General features: G+C 47.4%; 1 protein-coding gene across 1 annotated transcript; it reads left to right on the top strand.

The window, feature by feature from the left end:
* Positions 11–4,607, top strand: GINS3 (GINS complex subunit 3). The gene is made up of 3 exons (XM_021408539.1): positions 11–261; positions 907–1,140; positions 2,941–4,607. The coding sequence occupies exons 1-3, from the start codon at positions 22–24 to the stop codon at positions 3,169–3,171; spliced, it is 705 nt and encodes a 234-aa protein (XP_021264214.1). The 5' UTR covers positions 11–21; the 3' UTR covers positions 3,172–4,607.

Below are 10,589 nucleotides of genomic sequence, written 5' to 3'. Positions count from 1 at the left end.
GGGCGGGCGTTCCTTGCGCGCATGCGCGGCGCTGCCTGCTGGCGGCTGAGCGGGAGGCGCTGCGCGCCGCCCTTCCTGAGCATGGCGGAGGCATATTTCCCCGTAGGCCCCGGGTTGGGCCCCGAGGAGAACTTCTTATCGCTGGACGACATCCTCATGTCGCAGGAGAAGCTGCCTGGCCGCGCCGAGAGCAGCCTGCCCCGCCTGGCCTTCGCGCTGGGCCAAGGGACCGGCGCCGGCTCGGGAGACTCCATCCCTGAGGTGACGGGCGGCGGGAACTACAACTCCCGACAGGCACCGCGCGGGGCGGCGCAGGGCGGGCAGCGGGGCGGTGCCGCGGGGCATGCTGGGAGCGCGAGGCGCGGCCCGGGGGCTGCGGGGAGCGGAGAGCCGCAGTTTCCAGGAGCGATGTTGTGAGGGGGTTACGCGTGAGCAAGTCCGTTTGCCTCTGTTTTTGGGGTCGACGCAAAGACTCGGAGTCCTGCAGTAATAATTAGCGCCTCTAAATAGGGTCTGGTTTATATCTCAGTTCTAGAGTCATAGTATCCTTAGAGTTGGAAGGGACCTTTAAAGGGCGTGTAGTCCAACTCCCCTGCAATGAACAGGGACACCACAGCTAGATCAGGTTGCCCAGGGCCTGCTCCAGCCTGGCCTTGAAAGTCTCCAGCGACGGGGCAGCCACCACTTCTCTGGGCAGCCTGTTCCAGTGCCTCACCACCCTCACTGTAAAAGGTTTCTTCCTTATACCTAACCCAGGTCTGCTCTCTTTAGGCTTTTGGTTGTTCTGAGCACAAAACTGACCCTTCATAATACCAGATCTTCAATATTAAAATTTCCTGTCAGCCTCTGGGATTGGTCCGCGTGTGTTTTCCTGAGGACAACCTTTGCCTTTCTGTCTTTGTGCAGGGCTCAAAGCTGGAGATCCCGATGTGGCTGGCCAAGGGGCTGCATGACAGCAAGAGGAGGCTGATCTCTGTGGAGCTGCCCAAGATCTACAAGGAGGCCTGGAGGACGGTGTTCAGTGCTGATGCCAATGTGGTTGATTTGCATAAAATGGGACCATACTACTATGGATTCGGTTCGCAGCTCCTGAACTTTGACAACCCAGAGAACCCTGAGATAGCTCAGACTATCCTGCAGGCAAGTATTAGAGTTGAGGCCTGAAGTTTGTCTTTCTGTTTGTATATTTTCTTGTTCCCAGCTGCCCAGCAGTCTCCAGAAAAAATACCTTATTCCAATTCAAATGACTTTTGAATGGATTAAGGATTTCTAGATCAAATGGTATGACCCTTTTGGGGAACGGTGCAGCCTGTTAATCTCAGTGCAAGCCTCAAGTGTGCATCCAGGATTGGGATTTTAGCTTGGAGTTTCCACACTGTAAATGTGATTTTTCAGAAAATCCTGTAAAACAGAACTAAAGGGGATGCAATTGTATTTAATCCGTCCACCTAATGCATGGCAGAATTGATTTTCCCTATCTTATTTTTGTTTTTCTAACCTGTTTTTAAAGCTCTCTAGTGATGAGACTTCATATTGTCCTGTGCAGCTGTTCCAGTGCTCCACCATCCTAGCTTAGGTTTAAACAAAATCTGTTTCACAGCAATACAAGCTCTGTTCTGTTTGTTTCACACAAAGTAAATGCTGAGAACAGATTATTCTCTTCCTTCCTGCAGCAGGCTATTATGTATTTGAACACTGGTTTTCTTTACTCTGAGATAAATGGTCCCAATTCATTTGGTACCTCACTGTGTGTCATGCTTCCTAACCTCTGATCGCTGCTGGTATTTTTCCAGTTCGGTTCTGTCTGCTTTGACAGGCAGTGTCTTGAACAGCACACATCTTCCTGCTTAGGACCTGCCTTGTGCCCTTGGAAACAGAAAGATTCCTTTGTGAATTTTCTATTTTTCTTGTTAGCATGACATTGACACGTTTGGTTTGCAGTCCACAGTGAGGTGGTACAGCCTGTGTACACAGACCATCATTCTTCATCCTGCATTTTTGTAGTTCATTATTTCTGCCTTAATGTTGAACCTTGCAGTGGTACCAGCTAAATTACATCCTCTTGTTTTCAGACCGTATTTCTAGTTTGTCAGGATTACTTGTGAATTATTGTTCTGTTCCCTGATGCGTCTGCTGTCATCCCTCCTCCTATTCCTGCATGTTGTTTGCTAACCTAATAAACATAATTACTATTCCATTAATTAAGCTCATTAATGAAATTATCAAATATTACTCCTTTCTTGGAGTGGTCCACTGAAGGCTTGCTTTCTGTATCAAGGAAGTGACCACACTTTTCTTCTTTCTGCTGACGTGTCTTAGCAAGAGCACCACTTCAGCACACATCACTAGTTGACAGAAATGTCAAAGCATGCAAAATGTAACTTGTTGAAAGCAAATGAGGGGAGTGTAAAACCTTTCAATATGTTATTTTTTTTAATGTTATTTTTTAGTTGTATATTTGATTTTGTTATTTTCTGCGGGTCTGAGGGGACTAAGTGTTACTTCAGCATGCTGAATGTTTCTCATTGATGGCGTATCTTCTGGTCCATTCACAAGCTGCAGCTTGTCTGTTCCTAGAGCAGCTGCTGTGGCACGAGATTCATTCCCCTTGTTAAGTGAGATGGAGTAGATGCTAACTGTTACACTCTCTGGTCTGCTCAAGCCTGTCATTAGAGAGCAGCCAAATCTAATTCCGTGCATGTTTCCTCTCCTGTATATCAGATATTCAACCCCGAAGCTCAGGCAGGAAGTGGTTTGTCTTTGTACCCAGGATTAATAGGTGCTGTGTACAGCAAGCAGCCTTGCCAGCAGCTGGCAGACCCTGCACCAGCTGTGAGCAAATGGGTACAGCCTCCATGTCCTATGTTTTGAAAGGCCTCTAGTATTCAAGCTGAAGCAGCCTCTGCTTTATGTGTCAATAATTCTGCTTATCTTCTTTAGACATTTATTAGCCGTTTCCGTCGTATCATGGACTCCTCTCAGAATGCCTACAATGAAGACACGTCAAGTCTAGTGGCTCGGCTGGATGAGTTAGAGCGAGCCTTATTTCAAGCTGGCCAGAAGGGGCTGAATGACTTCCAGTGCTGGGAAAAGGGACAGGCTTCACAAATCACAGTTTCCAGTCTGGTCCAGAATTACGGGAAAAGAAAATTTACAGAAATGGATGGTTAAAAGCCTGAAGAACAGGTAGCTGCAGCGGGGGACACAGAGATTAATAGTCACAGGACAGAAAGATGAATCAGCTTTGGGAAAAGACAGACTCCCTGCCCATTAATGGGAGTTCTTCTCTCTGACATCTTTGGATTAGTCTTGTGCAAATTTTAAAGGCAGATGGCAAGTATATAAAAAATAGATTGCATCCCATTGCTGAATAGCCTTACAGCTTACTCACACCACTCCTGAAGATGTGTGGTTACAGTGCTTGCTAAGTGACTGAAAGGATATGAGAAGATTTTCTAAAAGGGTAATTGATATTTATCATTCTTAATCTTCCAAATTGATATTTACAGTACCTGATCTGTTTGGAAAAAGAGTTTAATTGTTTGTAGTCCATCCTTCCCATACCAGCCTCTTGGGAACATCTATTTCCAGCTTTTCCATTCTTTGGAGAGCCCCAGTGATGTGGGAAAAAAAAAAAATGCTACAAACCACACTGAGCTTTTCCCCTTCCTTGTGCATTTAAGTATAGCAGATGCTCTCCATGAGGCAGGGATCCTTTTCCTTGCTGGTTTTTGCATGCAGTGTTAGTAGCTCAGAGAAGAATACTTCTCCACCTGTGCAGCAAGGGAAGTGGCTGCACAGGTCTGAGGAGCTGCCTGGTCTTCTCTTTCCCTTCAGGCCCTTGTAGGATCAGTGCCATGAGTGGCAGAGGATGTTCCCATCTGCTGTGAGTGCCTTTTGTGGCAGATGTGTCTTTGCAGTGGATGTTGAGCTCTTCCACTCATTTTACAGGGGCAACGAAAGTTAGTCTGGGCTGGATTAAAAGCAGATGCTTTAATGGAAATCATCCTCCATTATCAACCTCTGCATCACCTTTTTTCCCCCATGAGAAAGACTTCTGCTTGCTATGTTCAATTACTAGTGGAGGGACAGAGCAAATGAAATGAGTTTCCTTCCTTCTGATTCATCTGTAAAATGATCCTAGTAAATGTCATCACTGCCAGTAGGAGCTACTGAAGCTGGTTCTTGTTAAACTGCCCAGTGGTTATCATGCTGCATGCATGTCCTTCCTGCTCTGGGAGTCTCTAGGAGACAACAGCAGTTCTGACATAAGACCTTCACGATTTGATGCACCAATTTTTGTAGGAGTCATTTCTGGCTTTGCAGCTGCATCTGGACATCAGATTCTTCTGACTGGAGACTTGCAGTGCAAATGGTGCATGGTCATTCCTTGGGCCAAGGAGCTCTGCCCTGCAGGTTGTGAGAGGGGGCAGGGTGCTGGCTTCAGCACCTGCTGGGGAGACAAACTGGAAATTGTGCCTTACAAAGTGTTTTGAGTATGTACAGGATCAAATGCCACTGCACATAGTAGCCTAGGCATTTTCTTGTAACATTTGTGTATTTTCTATTTCTGGATTTTTATACTGAATAAATATTTTTAAGGGGAAGTTTTTCAATGTCAAGTGTCTGTTGTTAGCTGTCCAGCAACGGAGAAATTAGTCATAGAGAGTGCAGATCTCTGCAAAGTCACGGCTGCGGAGGACAATGCAGTCCTGGTCATCCCATTCCTGTTCTCTTTTTGGTGACGTGGTCAGGAACCGTTTTCCTGCAGTCAGGTGTAGTCAGCTGTCTGACTTACCCCACCTGGGTAGTAGCACTTTGCTGAAGTGGTGGCAGAAACACTTCCAACCTGAAGCAAGCTATTGATTTTTTAAGTCCACATTTTCACAAAACAGGCTGGTTTTAGAAGGGAGATGATTCTCTGTTACCTTTTCAGCAGTGCAACAGCCAACAGGTGGGAGTTGGCTGTTCCTGTTCATACCCTGCTGCTCCAAGTGCTAAAGCATAGAGTGCAAGTCATATGTCAAAGCTACCTTCAGTGGTTCAGCTGCAAGGGAAGTGCCTTTAACTCCATCTGCGATAAAAACGTTTTAGATTTGGAAAGGTTATTTTAAGATGGTGGCTTTGAGATCTAGTTGGTTTATAACCAAAATCATTCTCCCCTCACTTTCTAGATTAGATTTGATGACTCTCTAAACTCATTTTCCTATGTTTGTAAGAACATTTCTCATCGTCACTGCTGGGTACAAAACCCAAGCAGATGGTGTACGCTCACCAGTGTTTTGTGCAGCCAGTTTCAGAGTCAGGAGATTGAAGTAGTCCTTAATGTCACTGGCTGGCAATAGATATGTCACTTCCAGTAACCCTGAGCGCTTAGTAAAAAGCACCAATACCCTTAAAAAGTCTGATCCTGCAGTTTTTAATTACTGTATTTGGTAAGCAAACCTGATATTCGCTTTTTTTTTTTTAATTTCTGGCTGGAACGCTTTATTCTATTTGGAAGTACTTTGTTGCTACTGCAGACACCCACTGCTGCTGTTAAGCCTTTAGGATAGCTGACAAAAGAGTGCTCTGTAATTTTTAGGAACACAGACTGTCCTTTATGATTGCACAGCAGCAAGCTGTGTCAAAGGAATTTGAACTTCTGTATTAACAGAATGGCACAATGGATAGAATAACATTACAGAACTGTACCAAAGAGGTATGAAAAGAACTTTTTAAGTGTCATTGCTCCCCACATCCCTCATCTTCTAAGCCACAGGACTACTGATGTTTATGAGGAAGCAGTTCATAGACATATACAGAATCACTATGATGTTTCTCATTACAAAAAAGTGAAATTTAGGATGCTAGTTAGTTATGTATTCACACAAGAATGTTTCTTTGGGTTCTAACGATGTGTTTTCTAAGAAACCCACAGGCTGGCTTGGTACAATCCTTCCCCAAAGGTGAGAGCTGGTCCTGTGTGACCGTGGCATGGGTCATGGCAGCATTTGTCTGACTAGCTCCTGAAAAGCTGCTTCTGTTGGGCAGCCTCCCTGGGTGCTCTGTTCCAGTGCCAGGCTGTGGCGTGTGATATGAGGGAGCTGTGCATAAACCAATGCAGCAGAAGACAGAATCGCTTGAACTTCCCAGCAGTGAGCTGTCAGAATGGTTAGTGAAACTGAAAGCTTTCCTCACCTAAATTTCATTTGAACTTCTAGCACGCTAGGCTCCTTACTTTGCTCCATGTACTCCTTCAAGTAGGTGAGGCAGCTGTGGGTGTTTGAGGCCCAATTAAACATGAAGAGCTTTGCAGTCATCCATGCACAAACTTTTACCCCTCTAAACTGTCTTTTCACAAAAGGCTCACTTCACTCTCTTGACTTCCTTTGCCATAAATGATATCTCATTTCATCCTCAGGCCTTGGTTTATTTTTGGTCAGCAGACAGAAGCTGTTGATCACTCTGCCAGCTATAGGCACAGTCACTCAGACCAGCAGCAGCACTGAAGAATATTTTGAGAACTGGCATACTTTAACCACATACTACTTGTATCAGAGAAACAATGGTATCTAGCTGAGTTAAAGAGCACAAGTCTTTCTCATTTTGATCACTGTAACACAATGGAATGCACAGAAATGACAGTGTAGTAGCAAAGTCCTATGCTGCGGCAGATGAGGATATGCTCAAATGTGGCAGCCATGGACACAGAAACAGAAGAATCCACTTACCCTTGGAATACCTCCAGTAGGCAGGGATCTCCAGCAAGATACCTTTGCCTGCACTGCCAGCCCTTAAATGAGGTCTGGGAAGGGATGGTTCCTGGCTCCACCCCTTCCATCACTCAGGTACATTGCATACACCTGAGCTCCCTTGGGTTGGCCCTGCCTTCCCACCAGGAGCTCAATCACTGCTTCGGGCCGTGATTTAGCACAATCAGTGATCTTCGAGCCATTTTTTGGTGACCGGCTGTTAGAAAACTTTCATTCAAAATGTTAATTGACCCAACTGCTGAATAGAGGTGTGATGTAATCCAGCAGAGGGACAGTGGTGTATGCTTTCTTTACATAGAACTGCTTCTGTACCCAGATGTGCTTTTTATAAAAACACATTGTCTGGTAGCACATCACACGGCTCAGGAGATTGAGGTTTTGTTTAAAAATCCAGCTCTCTGTCTAGCACTGCTTCTGCCTGGCAGCAGGCAGCTCAGAGCAGTTCTGTACCTCAATTTCTTTTTATGATGATTAAATGATTTTGTACTCTAGGTTGGAAGCAACGACGTACTTTGCTACAGCAAATACGTTGCCAGGCCTTCGCAGCTCTGCTGCATCTACCAGAGCTCAGCTGGTTACTTGATGAGTGCTTGACAGAGCTAAAAGATTCCCCTTCTCAGAAATCATGCTGGCTTCCTTGATCCATCCTATTAAAGCCTTGCTGCTAAGCTTCATCAGGACTGCCACATATCTGATTAAATATGGAGAAGCACTTTTCTCACTCTACGTCTTTCTCCCCCACCCAAACAGCCAGTTGGCCCAGCCGGAGAGCGGCCAAGCGTGGATAGCTGAGCCTGCATTTCTGCTCCATTTGCCTGATACTGCCAACTCAGAAGTACTTTTACTAGAGCTGACGGCAGTCTGAGCACTAAATGCTGAGCTGAATCGTTAGTGGGACTTCACACAGAAACCGATGGAAGGATAACAGCTACTGTGGTTTCATCGTGTCACACTGCATAGGGAATGAAGGAAGGCCACACACATTTGAAACTTATTTCTGATGGGTTTGCTTCTAAGTCTGGCTTTGGGAGCTGCTCTCCAGTTGATAAAGCATGCTTCACTTTGTTTCATGCTGACCGGCTAGAGGGATTCAAGTCTGGGCCGGACAGATCCTGCTTGTGAAAGAAGCTGGGCAGCTGAAAGTGTCTCTGTTCTCAGACCACCTGTGGGCTTGCTGTGTGCTGCATCTCCTGCTGCTGTGACTGCACGACCATGGCCTGGGAGGGCTGGTGTGTGCTCTGCTGGTCAGCAACCGGGAGAGGAGGAATCGAGCTGAAGGTGTTATTTTTGTGTGAGCCCTACCAAAACTGCTTGTGTCGAAGGTGGTGAGAACCCTATTGATGTTCTTGTGCCTTTGAGACCAAACTAGATGGCTGAGAGACTTCTTGTTGCACCTGCGGGGTGAAAACTCTAGTCGGGTGAGACTGTACGTGTTGTAGCTGGCACAGGTGCTGAAAATGAAGCATTGCTGATTGCTGCATAAGGAAGGGAGTGAGAGAAAGCTGCCAAGAGTTGCACACAGAGGAAGAGGTGGACAAACACTTGGCTGTGCCATCTGAGTCCAGTGGAGCTGTACTGAGTAGTGCCCGAGCAGATGCAGGACTGGCCTCGTGCTGGAGCAGTCAGTGCCTGGGGGACGTAATGGAGGGCCAGGGGAAGCAGGTAGCAGGAGTGAGAGCCCTGGCTTCTGCCTTCTCTTTCACAAAGTGCTTCTTACGTCGTTCTTAGCCTGAGGCAGCCTTAGAAGTGGGGTTAGGATGAGTGTGTGCATATTTGAAAGCTGTGGTTCACAGAGATCAAGAAGGGAAAAGACCAGACAGACAGTTGTGTGTTTTCTGCCTGCCTCGTCCTTCCCCACCAGCACATGCCGTTCAGACTCCAAAGTCCATCTGCTGGGGGTGGACTCTGCCATCCTGGTGTCCCTTGCAGTGCTGGAGGGAGCTGGGCTCTGTGGCTGTTTACATTTCTGTACTATATCCCCATGAATCTGGGACAACCAGGGATGGGGGAACAAGAGAAGTTGCATCCACCTCCTCGCCTTACAGCTTGTTGGAGGGAGCTCTGCTGGCTGCCAGGGAGCAAGAAAAGCTGCTGTAAAGAAGTTGCCAGGCACAGCAGCCCTGGAAGCACCTGGCTGTGAGAGCAGTGGGCACGGGAAGGCAACCAACCTCACAGGAGGCCAGTGGTGGAAGCTCAGCGGTCCTTCGGGTGCGTTTGGGCAGGAGACAGGAGGTGGAGCAGGCCGTACCTGGAGGCAGGGCAGTTTGTAGGGGACCTCCCATTTACCGTTGTATTTGAGTGTAACAGATGGTGTAGCTAGTTCCAGTCTGTGCACGGTGGCATGCTTATTCTGTGACCAAAGCCTGATGTGAAGAGACTTGGAGATGTGTGAGGAGGTAAAGGAGAGGAGGAGGAGGCAGGGAGTGAAAAACAGCCCAGAGGGAGGTTGGGAGAAGGCCTATGTTGAGGGGGAAGCAGAAGACCATGAACTCCTACCTTCCCCAAGCACTTTCCATTGTCTGGTTTTGCTTCATAGAGGAAATCAGTCCTGGGATCCCCTTCCCTGGCACCGAGGGCTGTCAGATTCCCAGCACAGGTGCCAAGCTTCCTGGGAGCCAGGCCGACCCTGCTGCTGCACCATGGCACTGTGCATGAGAGCAGCGTGCTGCAGCAGCCAGACCACTCCTCTGCTGGGTGGAAAATTACAAGGGGTAGCACAGCCCCCAAAAAGCCGAGGCATTTGTTCCGGTTTACAAAACACTTCATTCATGTGATTGACAATACTAGAAGGTTCCTGAGATTAGCGTGCTTCTATTTTTGAAGAGTTATTTCTGATGGCGGACTGCCAAGCAGTGCCACCAGCCTCCGTAATCTTTCTATCTGATTGGCAGGACACACTGTGGTCTTTTGCCTTTTGTTAGGCTCTCTGAAGCCATACGGTTCCAGCTCTTCACAGGGTTCTCCTACAGTCAGAGGAAACATACTTTATCCAGGTTTTCCTGCCTTGTGGCAAGGCAGAAATCTCTTGTGTTGCAGGGAAGAAATCACTTGTCCTTTAGATGCTGGTATGCTGCTGAGATGTGGGCAGCACCCGGGCTGAGCAGGGCTTGGTGAAGGAGTTGCCTCCTGAGAGTCATGGCGATGCTGTTCCATCTCGGCTGTGATGCTGTGATTAAAACAACAAAAGTGGTAAAAGGCAAATGGACGTTGTACAAGCCCAACCTGTGCTCACAGCTGGTGTGGCTCACAAGGCTGTGCCTGTCTCCAGCAGCTCTGGGGGTCCTTCGAGGGCGCTTGGGTGCTCGCTAGTTAAAGCAGATGCACAATTGCTACAAAAATGGCTTGCAAGCATGCACAAACAGGAGGTCTGGCCTGAACAAATAGGCAAAGTTTTCCCTGACTTCAGACCAAGAGATTGGCAAGCGCTGAAGATGCAGCATGGCTTTTCTTCTCGTCCATTGGAGCAAAATGGGAGTGGGGTGATAACCACCCAAGGGCATAATCCTGTGGCTATGGGAAGGTTGGCAGCAATGCAGATGGGAACAAACAGTGAAGCAGATAGAGAAATAAAGGCACCAACAAAACAACTCTCAGACATTTGTCTTCAAAGCCCACAGCCGGACTGTAGACACTCTGGGGGAGTCATTAATACCTGTTTGAATTGCAGAGGCTCCAGGTTTGCCTCAGACCGTCTGGGTATATTACCATCATTTTACCAAGCACTGCCTGGAGCCTGAGCTGTGATTTTTGCAATTCAGTTTGGGCTCAGGTGCACAAACACAGCTGTAGCTGCCTGGCTGACACAGGCAGAGAGGGGAATGCTCCACATCTGCA

This window comes from Numida meleagris, chromosome 10, assembly GCF_002078875.1.
Source record: "Numida meleagris isolate 19003 breed g44 Domestic line chromosome 10, NumMel1.0, whole genome shotgun sequence".
In the NCBI taxonomy this organism is placed as follows: domain Eukaryota; kingdom Metazoa; phylum Chordata; class Aves; order Galliformes; family Numididae; genus Numida; species Numida meleagris.
Note: the sequence above shows the minus strand (reverse complement) of the source record. Positions and strands in the feature narration are given on the sequence as shown.

Coding starts and splice junctions, on each gene's coding strand:
- GINS3 (XM_021408539.1), top strand. CDS start 22: ATGCGCGGCGCTGCCTGCTGGCGGCTGAGCGGGAGGCGCTGCGCGCCG. Junction 262..906: donor CGGGAGACTCCATCCCTGAG/GTGACGGGCGGC, acceptor GTCTTTGTGCAG/GGCTCAAAGCTGGAGATCCC. Junction 1,141..2,940: donor TAGCTCAGACTATCCTGCAG/GCAAGTATTAGA, acceptor TATCTTCTTTAG/ACATTTATTAGCCGTTTCCG.